Raw genomic sequence first — 23,759 nt, 5'->3', positions numbered from 1 at the left:
AGAAGTGTTCTTTTTAATGTGTGATCACAAGAGAAAGTCAAGAGATGAAAGTGACTGCCAAAGCAACAATCCCTTCTTAAATTTGTTCCAAGTGACATTACTAAGTGAGATGTTCTTTAAGATGTCATTGAAAAAAAAGATCAATGAAAAAGGTGGCTGATCAAAGAATGGTGGATTTTATTTTAAATTGGCAGCATGAAAAAAAAAACAAGACATAGTATTTCGGGCGATACAGACATTATATAATGTTTCCTTCCCAGTTCCAGATGTGCTGAATTAAAAATTTCAACCATCATAACCAGCAAGTTCTTATGATCATTCTGGTTGAGAGAGTTGAAGAAATTTGTAATCCAACTCATTTGGAAAACAGCAGGTTAAGGAAGAATGGTAGGACAAGATAAGAACTCCAAATAATCTGCTCACCTTTGCATTATCTCATTAATATTTTATATGGGGAATAAAAAATAATAATACCAGAGCGCAGGCAAGCAATATTTGAATGCTAATGCATTATTAAGCAAGCATATCAAATCAGCTGTGTCAGCTCTAGCTCTAAATTAATTGCTATTTACTTAGGGCTTTTATAGTTATCGGCAGTTTTTCACTGATGTGTAAATAAGTAATGGATGATGCCGGAAGTGGGGAGCAAATCATTGAGTTTTTCCAAATACTGTTTTCTCAGGCAGATACTAGTTTTCTAACAGGAGCAATGCTTCCTCACATACAGGCTATCCACAAAGTTTGTTGCAGTGTATTTGTGTGCCTATATTTTATTTGATCAGATTTAAAAGTTGCTTTGGAGAAAAGCAAAAGAAAGTTTGATTCTAATGCTCTTTTATATAGTTTTTGAGGTATATGATTCTAACTGGGGCAAAAGTTATACCTGTTGCCTTTTTTCAAGCCTTGAGAGCTTTTTGTTTTCTTCCCTTAGTAATGGACATCTCAGACATTATAAAAGGAAAAGCAGAAAGTGATGAAGAGAAACAATATTTCATTCCCTTTCATCCGTAAGACAATTTTGCTGTTTAATATTTTTAATGTGTAAAAAAAGTTATTCTGTCAGGATACTATTACAAATATTGTAATAGTATTTTTTACAAGTTATTATAAAGATAAATCAGAACGAACTGAATCTAAAGGTACTTTTCATATACAGGAATCTTCTGCTTACCGAAAGCACATATAATCTAAATCATCTTTTTCACAGTGTACACTAATTATTGTGCAGGTATCTGTAAATAAGCTCTAGAAGGTTTTGTCCTATATCTCAATGTTGAAGCAACAATGTGTTGTTTCCCTTTGCCATATGTGAATTACTGAATTTGCGATTGACTTCTGTTTATTAAGCTTTGAAGCATTTGTTGTTTTATGTTTAAGAAGTCTTCCCTTATCACATATTCAATAACTGTGCTTGATACTTTAAACGTACTGCTTCACATTCAAGTACTGATGAAAAAGTTGTCTCAATTGAGTTTGATTCACTATATACCTTTGGTTTGCAGTAATCTTTTTCTTTTTCTTTCAGAGTTCCAGAGAATGAGTTTTTGCACAATCTTTTAAACAAGGTTACCACATTCAAAAGTGACAGTGGCGGGCAAGGTGAAGTACATGCTTGTTTTTACTCCTGCCTCCCATATCTATATCCTTAAAGTGATAGCATGATTGGAGACCTTTAAGCCACATTGTACTAGGAATCAGCAATATTAATAAAGAGACACACACTTTCTAATATGTTTAGTTATATGAGCTTTAAATGGAGCCCCTTGTTCATACAACAAAAACTTCAGTAGTGTGGAGTTTGAGTCTACTGTGGTTGCGTGAGTTACTTGCTTACGTGAATGCGTTTTAGAATAGAACTTCTCAATTAGGCTTTGTTGTCTATATATTTTTTTAACTCTTAGTTCCCATTTCATGATAAGTCTTTTTTTTATCTTTGTATGTCATACAGGATTATGGGTAACTATGAAAATGCTTGTTGGAGACATTACTCATATTAGAAAGGACTATCCTCACCTCGTTGACAGGACAACAGTTGTTGCTAGGAAGCTTGGCTTTCCTGAAATAATCATGCCAGGTATGGTACCGATCCTTTTTGTTTTAAATTGAAAGGTCCTTTCTTCTTTCTTTCTTTCTTTCTTTCTTTCTTTCTTTCTTTCTTTCTTTCTTTCTTTCTTTCTTTCTTTCTTTCTTTCTTTCTTTCTGTCTTTCCTTCCTTCCTTCCTTCCTTCCTTCCTTCCTTCCTTCCTTCCTTCCTTCCTTCCTTCCTTCTTCCCTCCCTCCCTGACATAAAGGGAAAAGATAAAGGCATCATTACTTAGATCTATAATTTTCTTATAACTCTTCATTAAATCAAAATTAAATTGATCCCAGTATCTACATCAATTACTGTAATAAGCAAATTTTATTTCCTAAGGTCCAGATTGGATTGTGTTGAAATTAAATATGATAATATTATTCATAAAGTGATCAAACTGCAATATAACTTTTCTTTAAATATACTTAAATCCTCTACTTTATTCCCTCTGGCCATTATATTTTTATTTCTTTTTCATGCCAAATGTTTATGTGAAAAGAATAGATTTATGAGTGTTTCTCTTCAATTAATTTTTTCACCTTCAGTAGGAAATTAATGGCATCCAGATAGTCGTCTTCTTCCTCCTCCTCCTCCTCCCCCTCCCCCACTCTGTCTCTTCCTCCCTCCTCCTCTTCCTCTTCCCCCTCCCCTTCTGCTTCCCCTTCTCATTTCTCTTTTCCCCCATTATTATAAAGGCATGTTTTACTTGTATGTGTGTGTACTTTAATCTATTTGCATACTTATGTTTTTATGCTATTTGACATATAAGAGCTTACAAAACAAAGAAGTTAACATTACTGACTATTCAAAAACTGATGAAAAAGGTGCATCTTCCATAGATTCAAGACCAAGGAAGCAAAAACTTCATCTTAAAAGAAGAGGAGTTTGTCTGATTTTTATATGTTTTTAGGTGAAGATGAAAGAGGCTTGTTTTCAAGAGAAATTTGCCCTTCCCATTTTTTGTCTTCCCACCCTGTCCTCTTTTATTCACTGCAATAGCCTTCATGGCACAATGCTTTGACTTCTGTTTTATCCTTGCCACTTTCTCAGTTAGCTGATTTGACTAAAGTTCACCAGAAGGTGTCACTGCAGAATGAGGATTATCCATTGATAATGGAGCTACAATCATCCTTTTCCTGAAGGGACAATGAAGTCAGCATTAAGATTAACTTCATTTTCCTGTTGAATGTTCTAGTATAATCCAGAGTACAGAAGAAATATCTTTTAATGTGCTTTGTCACTATAGCAACTTACTTCAAACTTTTTCCGTTTCCTTCGCAGGCGATGTAAGAAATGACATCTACATTACCTTGCTATGTGGAGATTTAGATAAATTTAATAAAACTACCCAGAGAAATGTAGAAGTCAATATGTGTGTCTGCGATGAAGATGGGAAAGTGATACCCGTAAGTGCTTTCTGCTCTTAATGTATATTTTTTTAAAAACATGGTTAAAGGCTAGTGGCATTTTCCTCTGTAGAGTTTGAAACTGAATCTAGTGACTTTGGTCCAGAAATTCTGTCTGCAGAAATGTGCATTTCTAAGCTAATTTTTGCAACTTGTTTTATCCAACTCATGAAACAAAGACTGGATTCACAGATTCTAATCTTTGTAAGAAGCCATAGCATAGTTGATTTGTTTTTAGTGTAATCCAGCATCATAATTGCTACAGCCTAGTTTATGGTTTAGTGTGCTGTATGGCATATAAGAAGTATGAAGTATATATACCACCAAGGTATACCAAGTGTGAACTGAGAAGAAAGAAAGAGGAACTTTTAAACTTGAGATGTTTGTTTGATAATGGAAGACCAAGGCAAAATGCCAGCTAGTCAGATTCAGCAATTACTCCTTTAAAATGCTCAGTGTTTGTCTTTTAGTACATTTCACAGCATTTGTTTCACGCTTCAACCTGCACATTTGTTATGAGAGTGTGAGCTTATTCAATTTCCATATATAGCCACAGGTGCAAGAAATGGGAATTCAACCTGGCAATTAAAAAGTGACAAATATCAGATTTTTCTTTGTTAATTAACACTTACCAAAGAGCTTGTTGAAAATTTCAGAATCCTGGAATATTGGGAACCTAATCACAGTTAGTCCTCAGCTTATGACCACAATTGAGACCAAATTTTCTGTTGATAAATGAGACATTTAAGTGACTTCCCCCCCTTATATAAACTGTCTTGCCAGAGTTGTTAAGTGAATCACTGCAGCTGATAAGTTAATAACCTGGTATGTGTCTGTAGCTTCTCCATTGACTCTGTCAAAAGGTTGCAGAAGTTGGGACACAGCAATGGGCATAAGTATGAACCAGTTGCCAAGTTTGAATTTTGATCGCATGATCATGGGGATGCTACAAAGATTGAAACTGTGAAAAATGGTCACTTTTTTCAGTGCCGTTGTAGCTTTGAATGTTCACTAAATGAACTGTTGTAAGTTGAAGACTACCTATTTTGTTTTGTTACTAAGATAAGGGAAAGTATTAAAAATAAAATCTAAGAATGACAAATCCAAATTATCTCCAAACTAATTGGGCCAATTAAAAAAAAAACTGCCTTGTTACTATGTTTTAGTTTGTTTAACATGGGAATATGTTCTTTCTTTGTTGGGAGGGGAGAGGCCAATTAAAAGGAGCCCGTAAAATGGTATCATTACCGCCAACTGAGGCAATTATTACTGAAGCATCTGTGTCTAAATATAAAGCATTTGTAATATAGTTGTCAAGAAGGTCCCACAGATGTCTATGTCTACAAAGTGGAGGGAGGTAAATGTTAATAATAGAATATTATCAGGGCCTAAATTGGAAGAGACCATGCTGGCACATCTCTATAATAATCACATGACTATCAAATTTAAAGGGAACCTCTACAAAGCAGCTTTGAGAGAAAGTATTGTTGAAAGCTTTGTCAAAGTGTAGTACCTCTTTGAAGTTTTGCATAGGTCTAATAGTCAAAAACTTCTATGTTGGATTATTATTTTGAAAGACCTCCACATCGGATAATAATTTTCTAATCCTCCCTACATGTTAATGAAAGGAAGCTCATGCCTTCTTTTTTTCATCCTGGTGACGTGAGGACTAAGGTGACTGTTTCAGACAGCAGTTTCCATGAGAGGAAAAGTAATGAAAAATGTTGAAGGATAGAACTGTACAATCTTTTGTCCTTTTAGTTACTGGGTTAACTTTTTGTGATGTCGGAAGATTAAAATATATAAATATGTTGTAAAATTGCTTTGCTTCAGTAACAAGTACTAAAGAACATATTAAAATTATTAAAGCATAGGCAACATTGTAATATGCCTACTTATTTATTTGTATGTTTATTGAAAATATTTATATGGCTCCCTATCTACCGGAAAAAACTCTGGGTAGTCAACAAGTATAAAAACACAATGGAATGATAAAATAAGGCATTAAACAAAAACATTGAGGCCCACTTCTGCAGATCAAACATACTATGTTGATGATGTAAATTTGTCTTGAATGATTCCTTCTGAAAATCAATGAAGATTCATGACTGTATCTCAAATCCAATATTTGCTCTAAAATATGGGCTTGTCTGGGCCGCATTGAGTGAGAAGGAATCTTTTTGGGTCAGATGCAAAATATATAATATAGTTAATGTATATAAATAACAAACTAGGTGTCCAGGGCTGCATGTGGTATAATAAGATGATAAGGGTAATTTATTTATTAAATGCAATGCATTTATTTCTTCCTTTGCTTTCCCTTCAAATTAATACAAACTTACTTCATGTATTTTTGATGTGCAGTGTTGGCTCAGTTACAGATGCTTCTGATGCGATAAAAAATTAAATTAAACAGAAAATTGTAAAATGAGAAGAGGTGCAAAATAACACACATAATCAGCCAACAATTCTTTTCACAGGAAAGTTTGAAACTAATTACCTTCTTGCATTGTTAAATTTCCAGGGATTTTCCTGTGGAATGAATAGAATTGATTGAAATGGGAAGGAAGAAATTAAGAGGGCATTTAAAGAAAAGAATAGCTACATGATGAAAACATTAAAAAAAAAACCACCCAGTTTATTTATTCCAAAAGAAGATAAAGTCATGTTTAATTGATACTCTCACAAGTTATCAATATATATATATATATAAATCCTGCCCAATTGAAAGCAATTTTGGAGATTCCTGTCCCCCAAATCCATATGAATATGTTTATTTATGTATTTAGAATGTTTATTTGGTTGTCCATCTTCAACAAGAAGACACAATAAAGGGATATACATAAAATATATAATAGAATAGAATTCGTTATTGGCCAAGTGTGATGGGACACACAATGAATTTGTCTTTGGTGCATTTGATTTCAGTATACATAAAGAAAAATAAAATAAAATAGAATACAAGGATCAAAAATCATAAGATACAACACTTAGTGGTCGTCATAGGTTACCAATAAACAATCAAATTATACTGTAAAATAATACAAAACCAAAACATAAAAAATAATATAATCTAAAAATAATATGTTGGGGAAATTCTGTCTGTCTGTCTGAATGTCCATCCAGACACATATACAAACAACCGAACAAACACACAAACACACACATACACACACTTTGAAGCATTATTAAAAGAAGAGGAAGAAAGAGTAGGATGTTAATTCTGTAACTGCCAAGACCTTTACACATTATGATGTCTATTTTTTCCTATCTCCTAATATCTTTCTTATCTGCATGTCCATGAATGCTGATCCCACTCTGGCCATTTCTATTACCATTAGTTACTCTTCATAGACGGAGAAGTAGACCCACTTTACTAGTTACCACGAATAGAAGAAATAAGTTCTTTGGATTCTTTTTCTTCTGTTTATGAAATCCTCTACTACTCTAAATTGGGCTCAACAGGATTGACAACTTTTGTGAAAGGCTATTCGTTCTTTGCTTTCCCTAGATATTTTTTGTTAAACTTTGTATTTTATGTATTTATTTGCAGTGTTGGCGCTCCTGAAGCTGCCACTAATCAAACTTTCCAAATAGTTGTGCCTGTCACATTAACTTTTCAGAATTCCTGAGCACAGAAAAAAAATCAGAGAATGACAGAGTTTGGAAATATCACTTAGGCTATCCTCTTCTGCCTGTTCCATATAAAAATTCAAACTGAAGTACCATAACAGACAACTGTTTAATCTTTGCTGAAATACATCATGTGAAGGGGAACCCACCATATCCCTTACTAAATCCTTCCATTGTCAATTTAATACTTTCTTGTAGCATTAAAGCACCATCTGCCTTCTTGTAACTTGAATCTATTATTCTGAGTCCTGTCCTCTGCCAAGAAAGAACAATTCCTGGCTGTTGTCCATGTACCACCCTTTTATGTATTTGAACAGTGCTATAATCTCCCTCCAGCACCTTTTGTTCTCCAAGCTAAAGATTTCCAGGTCCTTCAATTTCTTTTCATAGGATTTAATTTCTAATGTCTAATCATCTTTATCGTCCTTCTTTGAACATGTTCCCATTGCTCTTCACCGTTCCTAAAATGACACATCTAGATCAAGATCCAATATTGAAGGAGGTGGAGAGGGCAACAGGTGGATCAGAAGTGGGATTATTTTAGAAATTGTACTTCCTATTCAGGAAGCCTAAAACCACAGCTGCATTATGCTACAGACTCATATTCATTTTATCCTCAAAACTCATTCCTCCATTCCCCCCTCCAAAGTTTTATTGCTTAGCCAGGTATTCCCCATTTTATACAGGTAGCTTTTGAATTACGACCATCACTGAGGCCAATATTTATGTTGCTAAATGAAACATTTGTTTAGTGAGTTTTGCCCCATTTTACGAACTTTCATACAATGGTTGCTAAGTGAATCATTGCAGTTAAGTTAGTAATACAGTTGTTAAGTTAAAATGGCTTCCCCGGTGATTTTGCAGAAAGTTGTAAAAGCGGCAACCATTATACACATGAATCAATTGCAAAAACATCTGAATTTTGATCATGTGATCATGGGAATGTTGCAATGGCCATAAGTGTGAAAACCAAGTCACTTTTTTAGTGCCATTGTAACTTTGAACAGTCACCAAATGCACTGTTGTAAGTCGAGGACTATTTGTAGCTGTATGCTTTGCGCCTGTCTTTTAACTGAAGAATTCTGCAATTGCCTGGCTAAATTCCAGTTTGTGATTTTCAGTCTGTTTCTCTAACTTATTGTGACAGTTTATTTCTGCCTTCTGGTGTTACCTCTCTCACCCACTGTCATGTCATTTGCCATTAATTAATTAATTAAAATGCTGAAGCACAAGAGGCAGCAGCACTGAACCATGGAGCACTCCACTCTGTATTTCCCTCCAGGATGGTGAGAAACTCTTAGGGAGTATGAATCTCCATGGACGATTCTCAAGCCAACAATGTCTCCACTTAATTGTCATGCCATCCAGTTCACACCTAATTAGCTTGCTAATCAGCATATCACGAGCCACTTCATTAAATATTTCTTGTGGAACATGTGCATTTTTATCAGAGAGAGGACTGAAACAAAATAGGAGCTGAGTTATCCTAACACTAGTTATCCTAGCTAGTGTTTATTGCCTGGTAGCAGTTTGCCATCTTCATTGGCTATCTGGCACGCCAATTCTGTTTTCTTCCTTTTCAAAAGCACCTTTTGGAAGGAATGGGGATCTGTTTTAATCCCCGAGGTGGCACATTGGTTAGAATGCAATACTGCAGACTGCTTCAGCTGACTGCTAGCTGCAGTTTGGCAGTTTAAATCTCACCAGCTCAAGGTTGACTCAGCCTTCCATCTTTCCGAGGTGGGTAAAATGAGGACCCAGATTGTTGGGGGAAATATGCTGACTCTGTAAACTGCTTAGAGAGGGCTGTAAAAGCATTATGAAGTGGTATATAAGTCTAAGTACTATTGCTATATTCTTTGCGAATCCTAATTCATTTTGAGCTCTTGTTCACACCATTGTTAAACTTCCTCCCTATCTTTGTGTATATTTGGAAGCTGTCTCTCTATCTAACTCCTGTATGGATTCTTTAATTGGGATAGCAGTAGGGGAATACCCAGTTTTATTTTACTACCTCCTACCCCCCCCCCCCCACACACACATTGCAATAGTTGTGCTTTAGTATTTTCTTTTTTAGGAAATACTTTTTTCTTATACAGACATACATAGTTGTATAATACAGGAAACCCTCAACTTACAACAATTCATTTGTGACAGTTCAGAGTTACAATGGCACTGACAAAAGTGACTTATGACTATTTTTCTCACTGTTGCATCCCCATGGTCACATGATCAAAATTTGGGTCAACTCAACTCATTCATATTTATGATAGTCATATTGTCCTGGAGTCATGTGATCACCTTTTGTGACCTTCTGACAAGCAAAGTCAATGGAGAAGCTACTGTATATTAACTTAACCAATTTACTAACTTAATAACTGCAGTGATTCAATTAGCAACTGTGGCAAGAAATGTAATTAAATGGGGCAAAACTCACTTAACAAATGTCTTACTTAGCAACAGAAGTTTTAGGCTCAATTGTGGTAGTAACTTGTGGACTACCTGTACTGTACTTGCTAAAACAAACAAATAAGTGCAAGTATGTATATTGCATAGGAATTGCTTCAGTTTTAAACAATTAGTTATGCCTCTATCAAGGATCAGAGTAGGCCAGCTTTTAGGGGATCTTCAGCACCCAATTCTATGGCCTGAAATGGGAGGAGTAATTTTAATTAGTCACCTTTTAAAACTTTCCCCTATATCTTGACACAGCATATCTACCACTAGATGACTCACAACAGAGTTACAACCACCTGCTAACAAATAAAAAGTAAACCAGAAGAACAAAGACAACTAGGTGGTCTCATAAAAGTTCATCTGGAATGGGCTCTGATTAGCTGAATAATTTTAGTTAATCTTGCCCTTTTCAGTTATCTACTCTCAAGACAAGATTTGACAACTTCCAGGTTGTGTGGACTAAGTCCTAGGATTTTCATCAATGGCCGTGCTGGCAATAGAATACTGAACTTTGAAGTCCACCTACCCAGAAGTTGTTATGGTTGGAAAATAATGTATAGATATACATGTTTAGATCTCTCCATTTCTGGAATAAGAAACTAATCTCAAGGATTATAAAAGATATGAATGGGAAAATGTATTTAAGATGAAAATGATACAATCACGTGAAGTGTTAATACCACTTTATAATGCCTTGGTAAGGCCACACTGAACTGCATTCAGTTTTGGTTGCCACGATGTAGAAAAGATGTGGAGACTCTAGAAAGAGTGCAGAGAAGAGCAACAAAGATGATTAGGGGACTGGAGACTAAAACATATGAAGAACGGTTGCAGTTTAATGAAAAGAAGGAATAGAGGAAACATGATAGCAGTGTTCCAATATCTCGGTGATTGCCACAAAGAAGAGGGAGTCAAATTATTCTCCAAGGCACCTGAGTGTAGAACAAGAAGCAATGGGTGGAAACTAATCAAGGAGAGAAGCAACTTAGAACTGAGGAGAAATTTCCTGACAGTTAGAAAAATTAATCAGTGGAAAAGCTTGCCTCCAGATGTTGTGAATGCCCCAACACTGGAAGTCTTTAAGAAGATGTTGGATAGCCATTTGTCTGAAGCAGCATAGGGTTTCCTGCCTAGGCAGGGGATTGGAGTAGAAGACCTCCAAGGTCCCTTCCAACTCTGCTATTGTATGTATGTAATCATAAGAACTAGGAAGTAGCATCTCCTTTTATTTTTGTGTTTTGGACAGAATGTGATTTGCTTAGGGGCTGGAGACAAGCCTGCGAATGAATACAAATCAGTTGTCTACTATCAAGTCAAACAACCCCGTTGGATGGAGACATTAAAGGTAAGACAAGGGGAAGAGATCTCTCTATTTAAAATCTTAAGACAAACTATTAATATTGCTGGTTTTGCTAAATGATGACCTCTGAGAAACAGAGCTAAGCTTCAAAACGTTTATGTATTCATTAAAATGACTTTTTAAAAGAACAATTGAGTTAACTTCCTTGAATCCTACAAGACTGACTACATGGAAATGAAAGCAATAATTACAATTATACAGTTTGCGATAAATATGCTTTATTTCAGTATGGCGGTACAATCTAAAAATATAAAGGCAGTATAAAAAGTTGAAGAAGTTAATAAAATGCAGAACTGATATATATCCTAATTTCAGGTGAATAAATTAGTGGCTCTTGCTGTAGTTATATATATATATATATATATATATATATATATATATATATATATATATATATATATATATATATATATATATATATATATATATATATATATATATATATATAATATAATATGCAATAAGCAAATTGTAGGGAACGTGTGGTGCAAATAATTCCATATGGCTGTAAGATATTCAGAAACCTATTTCTGTTAACGATAGGATACTTAGAGAACATATTAAAAAATATTCAAGAAGAGCCAATTCATTTCTTGTGACTTCAAGGACTTCTGGGTCCAGAATAAGAATCATTGGTAATTTCTATTATATGTAAGTGATCCCATATAATAGAAATTTAAGTCAATAACTGGGTTTTTCTTTTTTTTTCCTTTGGTAGTTGATGGTAAGATGAATTGATGTAAGTACTTAATAATACAACATGATATTGACTACGTAATAGTATACATGTGATTATAAGCTATGAAAATGGAAAATAAAAACTTTCTATGAAAAAAAAAGAAATGTAAGTTAAGTTTATAATGAAACATTTATATTTTCTTTAAATAATTTTTTGGATCATCTAGTCTGATCAAGTTTTCAGCCGATCCCAACAATGATCCTCTGGTAAAAAGAGCAGCAAATGTAACTGTTGACTGTTTCATGATCAAAGTTCAAATGCATGGCAAGCAGCAGGTTTTTATGATGATTGCATTGTCCCGGGATCATGTGATCAATAGCAATAGCAGTAGACTTATATACCGCTTCATAGGCCTTTCAGGCCTCTCTAAGCGGTTTACAGAGAATCAGCATATTGCCCCCAACAATCTGGGTCCTCATTTTACCCACCTCGGAAGGATGGAAGGCTGAGTCAACCCTGAGCCGGTGAGATTTGAACCGCTGACCTGCTGATCTAGCAGTAGCCTGCAGTGCTGCTTTTAACCACTGCGCCACCTTGGCTCTGATCACCATTTGTGACTTTCCCAGCCGGCTGCCAACAAGCAAAGTTGTGGGAGAAGCTGGATTCACTTAACAACATTGTGATTCACTTAATGAATCAGCAAAAAAAAATGAAAAATTGGGCCAACTCATTTAATGACTGACTTCCTTAACAATGGAAATCGGGTCCAAATTGTGATAACAAATTTAAGATTACATTAGTTATATCTAAGATATGAGTTCATTATAAAATGCAGTAATCCTTCCAAGCCATATTCAGATGGCTATTCAGTGATTTATACTTACTAAAAAAAATCTTAAGATATATGATAAAATACAAACCTTGAAAAATCATTGTACCCCAGAGTTTTCACTGAGAAAAATAATGGATAAATATTGACAGTCCTGTTTCAAAAGTGTAATAATTTCCTCCACCCTTCTTGCATTGATGTTATTATTTAACAGAAGTTGCCGTTTATTTCAAATGCTCTTTCTTTAAATAGGTAGCCTTACCCATTGAGGATATGCAAAGAATTCATTTGCGTTTTATGTTTAGACATAGGTCATCTCTGGAGTGTAAGTAATCTCTTTTGGTCCTTGGTTTCAACATGCAAAATTAAATAAGTTGGTAAAAACTATTAATACCACATTCTGGGTTATTCAGCTAAAGACAAAGGCGAAAAGAACTTTGCAATGGCCTATGTAAAATTAATGAAGGAGGACGGGACAACTCTGCTTGATGGCGTTCATGAACTGGTGGTTTTAAAGGTACACTCTTACTATTTTATCTTATTGCATTGATTTGGTATTGCTGAATCCAGTGGCAACTTCCTATTAGGCTATCAAAATGTCATAGTGCTCCAAGAAAAATTGCTTTGGCATAATATTCTTTGTCTGAATTTGGTTTGTTGTGTTGCACAGTGTCTAACAAATGTGCAGTTTATGAACTTATTTTTACTTCCAAAGTTCTTTAGACTTCTCTGGCTTGTATTTAGAGCACCATAATGTTCCCTTATGCAAATATTTACAAGCCTTCTCCAAAACTCAGTGGCTTACTGTGTTTTCATTTTGAATAACAGAAATGCTGAGAGCTGAAGAAACCATGGATTTAAGTCTCAGCATGTTGTACAAATCAATACACAAACCATGGTTTACCTTGAGGAAATACAGGATATTGAGAATTTTCTGTTATCTCCTGAAGATGAAGATGACCCTCATGTGGGCTACATATTTAGCTGGTTGATATACTTGGCAAAGAGAATTGATATCGAAGTATAAGAGAAAGGTTCACCTTTGCAGCTGACAGTAGATCAATTTACCTTTTTTGTCTTTTTCCTCCTCTTTTAGTGATTTCTTCCTGTTTTAATACAGCATTGCTTACATAAACAGCTTACAGAGGAAGCATATATATGAACTTTTTAAAAAATATACGTATTTTTATTGCTTAAATATAAATCTAATGAATATACAGTGTAAATGTCCTGCTATTCCATTTGCCATGAAACAAAGGTAAAAACAAAATAACATGTATACTATTTTAAACAGTGCTAGTCACTTGTGGGTTTCAATTTTTTTTAGAACCTATTCTGTAGGTGTGGCCTGTTTTGTGGGAGTGGCTTGGCAGTCATGTGACCAGGTGGGAGTGGCCAACTTGATGTCACTCACCAGGAGATGTCATGGATTGGGTAAAATGTGGTGAAGTTCACTTAACAAAGCTCTTGCTTAGCAACCAAAATTTTGGGCTCAATTGTAGTCATAAGTCAAGGGTAATCTCTGCCTTCCTCTCCATGACAGCCTTGTCCTAGTAAACTATTTCTCCTTTCTGGCAATTTTCCTCTCTGTTAGAGGCACCAAAATAATTCAGACAATGTAAGGTTTCCTGCTGCAGCAGGGGGTTAGACTAGATGACCTCCTTCTATCCTTAAATTGCTTTGCTGTTTTTCTTTCTTTCTGCTAACAAAGAAACCTTCCTGAATCTCATTCCACATGCCTGCCAGATAGAGGTAATGAGATAATGACCCTAGAGAAAGTTTGGCTCCATTCACAAGCCTTTTAGAAACACAAGGCTCATATTGCACAAACCCCAAAACTTCAAAAGTACAAAAACATATAACATATAACCATATAACCAATTTGTTCTTTCCTGCACCTTTTCAATTCAAAATTATTAAGATTTGTGGATTTCAACTCCCAGAATTCCACAGCCAGGCATGTTCAGTGCTGATTTAAAATGACAGCATTTGTTTTTCTCCTTTGCGAAAGAAGTTTCCTTCTTTCTTTTTCTTCTCCCTTCCCTTCCTCCCTCCCTCTGTCGCTCCCCCCCCTCTCTCAAACACATACACACACACATACAAACAGAAGTTGGATTGGACTATCTCTCCTACCCCCTCCCCTCTCTCACTCAGTCTCTCTCTCTCTCTCAAACAAACAAACAAACAAACAAACAAACAAAAGATTGAATATCTTTTCCAATGGCTTGAAAGCAGCTCCTCTGCCATCCCCCCCATTCCCCCGCTGCCTTCCCCAAACACCTCCCCCATTCCAAATTCAGCTTGCTGTCTGGGTGGGAAATACCTGGAATGCAATAAAGCCCACCCATTCACCTCCTGCTGGCAGGCTGGGGTGAGAGGAGAGGCAGAGAAGCTGAAGGGGAGTCGTTCAGAGCTTTCCAAAAGAAAGAGGCTGGGGGAAAGTGTGTGTGCTACAGCATGGCTCTTTGCCTGGCTTCCTGCCTCCTCCTGTGGTCTCCTCAGTGCTCACTTGTGCTCTCCCTCCTCAAGTGTAGTTTGATTGCAGGCAGAGCCACATTGCCTTTTCAAACTTGTAATCAGTGAAGCTGGGCTGGATTTTTATATAGTTTTATCCAGCTGTGTGTGTGTGTGTGGGAGAAATGGATGGGGGCCTGGGGAGGAAGCCACTTGGGGAGGGAGAGCATGAGAGCATGAGCGAGCACTGAGGAGACCACAGGAGAAGGCAGGAAGCCAGGCAAAGAGCCATATAGCACACATACTTTGCTCCAGCCCCGGAAGGATCCACTATGTAAAAATCCAGCCCAGCTTCACTGATTACAGGTTTGAAAAGGCAATGTGGCTCCACCTGCAATCAAACTACATTTGGGAGGGAGAGCACAAGCGAGCTAGGGTCTTATCTCCAGCCTTTGCCAAAGCCCCACACAGCACCAGGAAGATGAAGTTTGAATTCCTCCCCCTCCCTCCGACCCACACGTACCTTTTCCAGCTGCTTCAGAGAGTACTTCAACTCTGCTCTTGCCTTGGGTCCTCTGAAGAAGCCCTGCCCCCACTTTCTTGTCTTTGAGAAGCGCCTTGAAAATTGGCTATAAGGCAGGAGTACTGGTATGGGAGTGTGGCCACACTTCCATGGAATGGGTACACAAAAGTACGGCAAATTTCTGGAACTGGTACACCCGAAGAGGTGCAAATCAGCAGGAACCCACCTCTGGTGCTAGTGTACAGTAATTTCTGACCATCATATTCTAGTATGTTAACTTATATATCATTCACTAATTTATACATAGTATCTCTTTCCATGTCCACCTAACCTGATTCTTTCGCATTCCAACTTCTACCTCATGTTTCTAACCATTGATAGAATCTATTATATGTAGCATAGTATTCTGAATCTCCTATATCTTTTATTTCTAGCGTTAGACTGTCCATTTCCGCACAGACTAGTATCTTCCTATGCTTGCATACAGGATTTATTTAGTTATTTATAGACTATTATATGCAGAGTCCACAAAAATAAAAATCACATCATTTATTTAAAATGCTTGTTGGATACCCAACTCAAAACCAGAAATCCAGGTGGCTCATAATTATAGTATTAAAAACAACAATTATACATAAAAAGCAAAAAGAGATAAAAACAAAAATAAGAAAACACAAAAGTTGGATTGGATATCTTTTCCAATGGCTTGAAAGCAGCTCCTCTTTGATTCCTTTGATGCAACCACAACACTCTTTTTCAACTCTGGCTTCATCCTATTTCAATATTTGGGAGAAAAGGCACCTTTTTACACCTTTTTTAAACTTCCAGAAAGTTAAAATTGTAGGGATCTCAAGGGGAAAGATCTTCCACAGGGTATTCCATCAGAGACCTTAATTATAGGAATAGGAAACCTATTTTTATTTTGAAAAAAAGTAATCAGGGCAAAATAGTTTTGTTGAGTCTAAACTCTAAAGATGGGATTTAAACCACTGTCTTTGATATCTCCCTCTATGAGAAGTTAATTCAGAGTGCAAAACTTCACCCAATGGCTTGGTATGAGAGATTGAATTTGTTTCTGTAACAGGCAACCATATGCAAGGCAGGTACAAACACTGCAGCTGACATTTATTCTTGGGGGGAAAAGATCCAGCTATCCTCAACACACAACTAGCAATTAGCTCCATTTTCTGATGTTTGCATCATTTATCCTCTCACAGGAACTACAACTATCGTGCCTATGGCTTCAGTGGTTTGGCAACTGATTGCTTTCTATTGAATACTCTTGACACACCATGTAAAAAAAAAGGAAGATGTGTTTCACTTTGAGCGAAGTGTTGTCCAGTTTCTGCGTGTCACCACCAAGCTTCTAGGCTGTGCTGAATCAGCTCTTTGCTTTTGACTGACTTTTCTTTGAAGCAAAATGCCCTGCCTTGATGCTTTTAATAGAGGGCGTAAAGGCAGAACCTGCTGAGGCATTTATTTGAAGTAGCTTACTCCAGCAGCTGGAGTGGAGTCAACCATACTAAGTGAAACATTGCTGCTCCACATAGCCCTAGAGTCTATGGCAAATTATTGCCCATAAACACGCATGTAAGCAGAGTGGTTTGGCTTTGGAAATAATTTATTAATGGGCATATTCACAGTTTCCTTGGAGAGAAGGAAATTTACTTGGGGGGAAGCAGAGCCCACAACAGTGATATATCTTTTATTTAATGACCAGTTTGGATTATCGCTCTAAGCTATGGTTAAAGAGGGATCAAAAAAGAGGAACATGCTAATACTGTACTATTTACATTTTCTGCCTTTTGATTCTCTTGTCCATTTTTAAGTGTGATCCTGGCATTAAAGGCCAATTTGGGCATTTTAAAAGAAAGTGGTAACTTAGATTAATTAATTGCTTTACCTTAACCTACACAGCGTGACTTTATTTTATGATTGCTTAATCCCTTTTCTATGACAGGCTTACTTTGAGTCAAATGAAGAATAGATATGCCAGTGGAATAGTTTAATGTGTGGTCTTTCATTTAACCAGGTTGTAATGTCTTTAGGCCTTTAACAGCTAATAACCTTGCGGTTTCTCACTTTTTTCAGAGTACTTCCACTTCAATATAGCAAAACACTGAAAATCCATTACAGCAAAGCCCCTGTATCTACATACCTTGAGTAGGATAAAATGTATAGTTTTATTTATTTAAATCATTTGTATGGAGCCCGTTTCTCAACAGTGATGCTGGGCAACCTGATGTAGAGGGAATTTCAATCATCCAAATGGAATGCAATATGAGTTACCATGAGCAGATTCTCCTGATCCAGAAAGAAGCATAATTAGTGTATAAACTGAACTTGCACAAAGTGAGCCCCACCATCCCCAGCTACAGCAGCCACCTGTTCTTCAAGCAGAGCTATGAGTTGAGGAAGACAAACACACACACACACACACACAGAGAGAGAGAGAGAGAGAGAGAGAGAGAGAGAGAGAGAGAGAGAGAGATTTTGATTTGGAAAGTGCACATCCAAGAAGAATTAGGGATAGAACTATGGCAGGGGGTGGAATTAAAATCCACCGCTACCAAGTTTTGCCAGGGTTGAAACAAAGGCTACTGTTCCAATATGTGCAAGGGCTTGTCTACTTTCACTTTCTTTATCAACTGCAGACCTATGCTTGCTCCTGTCTCATTTGAGATTCTTTGACATGTGGATTAGCATGTAAAAATGTGTGGTATTGTGAAAGCAGGAGTTTGTATTGCAAGAGTACAGCAAAATCATAGAAGTTCTGCTTAATATCATCTGAAGTCGGTGAATCTAATTAATGTTTTGTTTTCAAGGGTGATAGTAAGAAAATGGAAGATGTCAACATGTACTTGAGCCTCCCTTCAACACGTAGTCAGGTAGAGCCTAAGCTCTCAACCTTAAGTCGGAGTGCAAGCATTGTCGGAGGACTCTCTATAAGCTCAAGAGATTCATTTGCCATTTCAACTCTCGTTTGCTCAACTAAGCTAACTCAGAATGGTAAAAAATAAACCCTAACTATTCTATATTATACTTCAAAGATATTATCTGTCTTTTTGTACTTGAATATATTCCTCCTCTTTTCTGTAGTGGGTTTACTGGGCCTTTTGAAGTGGCGAATGAAACCTGAGCTCTTGAAGGAAAACTTAGAAAAATTGAAGATCGTGGATGGTGAAGAAATTGTGAAGGTAGATCTTCTTTCAGCCAGGGCTTTCTATGAAAACAAATGCTATAAATCAGCAGGAAAGTTTTACAATTTTCTTTATTGTAACTTTGATTTGTAAGGGTTGTCATTTTTATGCACGACATGAAGTATTGCTCTTTTTCAAATATTATTGTATCACAGTCTGGTGAAAACTTTGAGATACTTGTGTGTATTTATTGTTTTCTGTAGGTGCAAGAACTGAATACATGATAAAGATTTTCAGAGGAGGTTTCATTGTTAGTTGAGAAAAAAAGGCTACTTCAGGCAGCAAATGTGGAATAAGTTGAATTATATGGGGGTTTCTGTCCTATCATGCCCAAGTATCCACTTTCAAGTTTAGTGGAGAAGATGCCTTTTCATCAGTATCAGATTTAAGCCATATTTTTTTATGTACCATGCATAGGATAAATATCTTAGCACTATTTCTTCTTAATCTTGTCTAAGACTAAGATAGATTATCCCACATCCCAAAATTGTTTTCAATTGCAACCAAATGCTCTTCCTTTTGTGACTGCAGTGTTGAGTCTAGGGACTGGAAAATTCTGTACCTTTTGATAGAATGGATAGAGATCTATCTATCTATCTATCTATCTATCTATCTATCTATCTATCTATCATCTATCATCTATCTATCTATCTATCTATCTATCTATCTATCTATCTATCTATCTATCTATCTATTTATGAGAGAAAGAGAAATTATGTACATTCTTCTTTGTCGTTCATGTCTTTCTTTTTCCTTGTTTTTGTCTGCCTTTTATTCTGTTTTGGGAAAGTTTTTTTAATATGTTTGTTGATTATTGAAGTAAATCTCTAGCTATAATTTTGTAGATATATCGAATGGTGCATGTGCTTGCTCTAATATAAATGTATGGATTTGTGGGAAGTATGCTGAATGCCAACTAATGTGGAAGTTACTCACAATAATTTCCCAACACATCTGAGGGAGCAAAATGCCATTACCTGGACCTAAAGATTATAAATATTATTCACAAAACACACTGGACTGGTTTGAAAAACATGGTTTATTCAATATATTGCAACAATATATTGTATACTGATTCTTACAATAAGCCTGACAATTAAATGTCAGTTATCTCATTACCACAATACACTAAGCTAAAACCAAAGAAAATATGTTGTGAAGTAACAAGTTGTATAAACCCAACCACTGTGTTGTCCCTTGCTTCTTCATTAAATAATGAAGTTACATTTCCCAAATTATTTCCAAAATTCATACAAGCAATACTAGAACTACCACTTAGAAACTGAGGTGACCATGGAGCAGTCGCTTTCTCTCAGCCCTAGAAAGGAGACAATGGCAAACCACTTCTGAGAAGACCCTTGCCAAGAAAACTGCCAGGACTTTTTTTCTGAGAATAGGACAGAATCATTGAATGGGAAAAAATGCCACCTTTCTTGTTATTTATGTATTTATATTTCATATTTCTAAACTGCCCATCTCTCTCAAAGAGGGGCTCTTACATAGCTTGGGAGAAATAGCAGTAAACAGTACGAGATGCCCCCATTCAGTGTTGGCAGGGTAGGAATTGAGAGGGAGGGGGAGGGAGGGAGAGAGAGAGAGGGGGGAATTAATTACACACTTCTATTAAGAGTGGATTCCTACTTCCCTCTTTCAAGAAAGTGTTCCTGTTTGTGTTTGGTTTAACCAGGTTTAACCATGATTAATGAATCCAACCAGTCTTTCTTTCCTTCTTTCTTTCCATTCTTGCAAACTCTGGACAGTGACATCTTTCTAACTAATTTTACTTCTGTTCTCACGAAACTTCATTTTTTCTAGGCCTTATCCATCTTTACAAATCATAGTTATAATGCGAATATAGTCAGAATTCTGAGTTTGATGTGTTTCCTTGTAATGTAATATGAAAATACTGGCCTAAAACATTTTCAAGAGAGTTTTTGAAGGTGGGAACTATATTTCAGCAAGGCCCCACAGCATCTGAAAAGGCAGCAGACCAAATTGTGAAGGGGAAAGTAATCAGTAATGCTAGAAAAGGTTCTATTAATTCCACTAGATTCTCCCACCATGCTTTCAATCAACTAAAAAAAAACAAAACCAAAAAACACTGACGAGCCATCTGCCTGCCAGCATGTGAAATTTTTCCAAAACTAGGAACAGCAAGGGGCAATTATTTAAATTACCATGTATAAATTCATAGCTATGGCATGAATATTTTTGAAAGAGTGGAGGGGTCTTATTCAATGGATAGGAAAATGGCTGTAAATATAGGCTTGCTTTTTGTGTCTGGTACCTCGAATTTATCACCTAAGACTTTAGATAAATTTGCCCTGCCTATTAACCTCTAAGGTTTTTGTTTTTTTTTACAGTTTCTAGGAGATTTTTAGTTTTAATGTTAATGCTGATTCTGTTTTTCAATATGAAGTACTTGAATCCAGGAATATTAACTTGCATTTTAACAATTGGAATTCACTGTGAATGATTATAGCTCAGAGCACTTTAGCTGTGAGTTCCTTTTAGGCTGAATAAAAAGGTGCTTAGAAATTTGGCTTTATATTATGAGAAGGTGGAAGAAAGAGAGCAGTACATCTATATTGGTTTAGGTTAAGGAATGTATGGTATTTATCATTGGACAGTAAATGAGGGATAAGACATATTTTCCCATTCTATGTTCCAATCACAATGTTCTCTTAACTCTCCCTTGCCCCCCTTCTTTTTGGTATTGTTACAGAATGTCAGATAGACCAATAAATGGATAGAGAATAAGAGACTAGTCTAACTTTTATTACCAAGATTGGATTGGCTGAGCTAGATGCAATATATTTCTCTTAACTGTTATCTGTTGGATCTTTGCAATTGATCAAATGAAATAGACATGACTTTTTCTACTGCTTGCTTTATGAAACTTCTAAAAAACTGAATTCAGTGAGTCTGGAAGAGTTACAGCACCCACCCACACAGGCATCCCAAAGGTAATAGAGTAGCATTGCAAGATCACAAGTTGGTTTAAATAAGAGCACCAACAACCCAGAACTCTATAGTATTTACCTGCTTACTCAATTTAGCATTAACCAAGACAGAACTTTTATAAAACTGCATAATCCACTGTAGATAACCTGCCTTGTAAAGTCATAGATCAGAACATTTATATCTTATGCTGGGCAATATAGCCACAACTATCCAGATACATTCTGTTGTGAGATGTATACTTTAAGAATGAATGATTCTGCAATTTTCTTACTCCAACATATATTGCTTCTCCATGCTAAGTATTGTTTCCCAATGCCTTCAGGCTGAATTAGGCCCCCCCAATTATTGCAAGTGAAACTTATGTGATTAAACTTGATTTATTAAACTGGAAAATGAGCCATACTTTACCTCAAAAGGGCCACCTGGGTGCTCCTTGTCCTCCTCATTTTAAGCACCATTTTCCCAGTAAAGAAAGTAACCATGTGCAAAATACTGTTTGGAGAAGCAGTAACACTAATGCGATAAAGCAAACATAACTCATTTTCTCTTGATCAGAAGCTTCACGTAAGTATTCTTTGGGGACATTCACCTTGATTAAAGTAGAATCAGTGAGCTGCTGCTTAAGCATTCCCCAAACTTATAAAAATGCTGGGCATGCCCATTTGTAACAATCACAGATCCCCTGATTCAAGACTTTATTCTTTAATGCATGATTAACTCATAGTAAGCACAATATCAAGGCTGGGTGGAAAGACAGCTTGCCTTTGTACAAATAAAACAAAAAAACCCAAACAAGCAGAGAAAATATTCTCATGGTTGCAAGGATAATAAAAGCCATTCAGTGATCATTCCCTTCTCTGTTACATGAATATCATAGCTTTGTTAGGAAAATATTTGAGTCAGTGGTAAAATCTGTCATTGTCATGGTTGAGTTCTTTCTATGAAATTGAAGCAAAAGTTATAATGCTGCGAAGAGTTTAAACATTCAGGCTCTTAATGGACAGTCCTTTGCAAAGAGGAGGAACTGCATGATCACCAAGGAACAGAACAAGGTGATTGATCTCTGTTTTTCTTTATGCGGTCTGCCTGATGACAACAAACTAAATTGGGCCAGATTATTCTACAATGGCTCTTATATTTGTGCACTTAAATGCTTATTTCTGACCCTACACATTAATATGTCAAACATTTAATATTTTAATGAATGTTTAGAAATATTAGGTAGTATGAGTACTTTTGTTTGGGTAGCAAGTTTGGACTTCATATATTACTCACAATGTCTTTTAAACAAACATCAATTTACCTCTTAATCATCATCATGTCTCAAGGCCTTCTTGAGCAATTAATAGGCAGTTTCCAAGGTTCATAGACTCAACAGATCATGGAGTTGAACAGGATCTTAGAGGCCACCTATTTTAATCCCCTGCTCAGTGCAGGATCCATGACAATATTTTTTGACAAATGACCATCCAGCCCCTTAAAATTTCCACAAAGGACAACTTAATTTCTTTGTGGCAGCTGTCCAAAGGACTGAAAGCTGTTTTATGCAGGAATTTTCTGCTATCACTCCTAATCATGCTTCCTTGACGTTGTAACCCATTGGTTTGGATTCTGGCCGCTCGGATAATAGAGAATAAATCAATTCATTCTTTTGTTTTCAGATATTTGGTGACTGCTTTCATATCTCCACCAGCCACATTCATCTGTTTTGTAGGCTAAACGTATCAACAGCTTTTATTGTTGCTAAGAAGTTTTGGTTTCCAGACTTCTTAATCTCTTGGTAGCCTTCCCCCAAATGTGGTTGGCTTCTCCTTTTAGAACAACCTAATTTAATTAAGTTTTAAGTAACCTCCATCTTCTATATATTGGGATGAGTCCCCAAGCTAGTGCTGACCAGATAAATATTCTGCAGTTGCCATAAATCACACAATATAGTGTAGTGTAGTGTAGCGTAGCGTAGCATAGCATAGCATAGCATAGCATAGCATAGCATAGCATAGCATAGCATAGCATAGCATAGCATAGCATAGCATAAATCTTTATTATGGTCAAAGACCAGCAATAACCACACTTCCTAGGAATTTTATAAAAAGAAAATCCTGCTAGATCAAAAACCCACTTTATCCAGCTTTCAGTGGCACAAAATGGTCGAACAGGTGCAACCAAGAAGTTCATAAGGA

General features: G+C 36.2%; 1 protein-coding gene across 1 annotated transcript in view; it reads left to right on the top strand.

Annotated features, from left to right (window-relative positions):
- The window catches only part of DOCK2 (dedicator of cytokinesis 2), a 293,899-nt gene that overhangs the window by 26,697 nt on the left and 243,443 nt on the right, over nucleotides 1-23,759 (top strand). Inside the window, exons 11-19 of the mRNA XM_087709665.1 lie at nucleotides 932-1,007; nucleotides 1,526-1,599; nucleotides 1,949-2,074; nucleotides 3,356-3,480; nucleotides 10,817-10,915; nucleotides 12,691-12,763; nucleotides 12,852-12,955; nucleotides 18,241-18,424; nucleotides 18,515-18,612. Of these exons, the coding sequence (XP_087565791.1) occupies nucleotides 932-1,007; nucleotides 1,526-1,599; nucleotides 1,949-2,074; nucleotides 3,356-3,480; nucleotides 10,817-10,915; nucleotides 12,691-12,763; nucleotides 12,852-12,955; nucleotides 18,241-18,424; nucleotides 18,515-18,612 (959 nt within the window). The remainder of the gene's footprint in view (nucleotides 1-931; nucleotides 1,008-1,525; nucleotides 1,600-1,948; nucleotides 2,075-3,355; nucleotides 3,481-10,816; nucleotides 10,916-12,690; nucleotides 12,764-12,851; nucleotides 12,956-18,240; nucleotides 18,425-18,514; nucleotides 18,613-23,759) is intronic.

The sequence above is a fragment of the Thamnophis sirtalis genome, unplaced genomic scaffold, assembly GCF_051295495.1.
Source record: "Thamnophis sirtalis isolate CommonGarterSnake01/CBP01778 unplaced genomic scaffold, rThaSir2_p1.2 scaffold_3, whole genome shotgun sequence".
Lineage (NCBI taxonomy): Eukaryota > Metazoa > Chordata > Lepidosauria > Squamata > Natricidae > Thamnophis > Thamnophis sirtalis.
The sequence above is the reverse complement of the archived record's forward strand: the minus strand, read 5'-3'. Positions and strand labels throughout refer to the sequence as shown.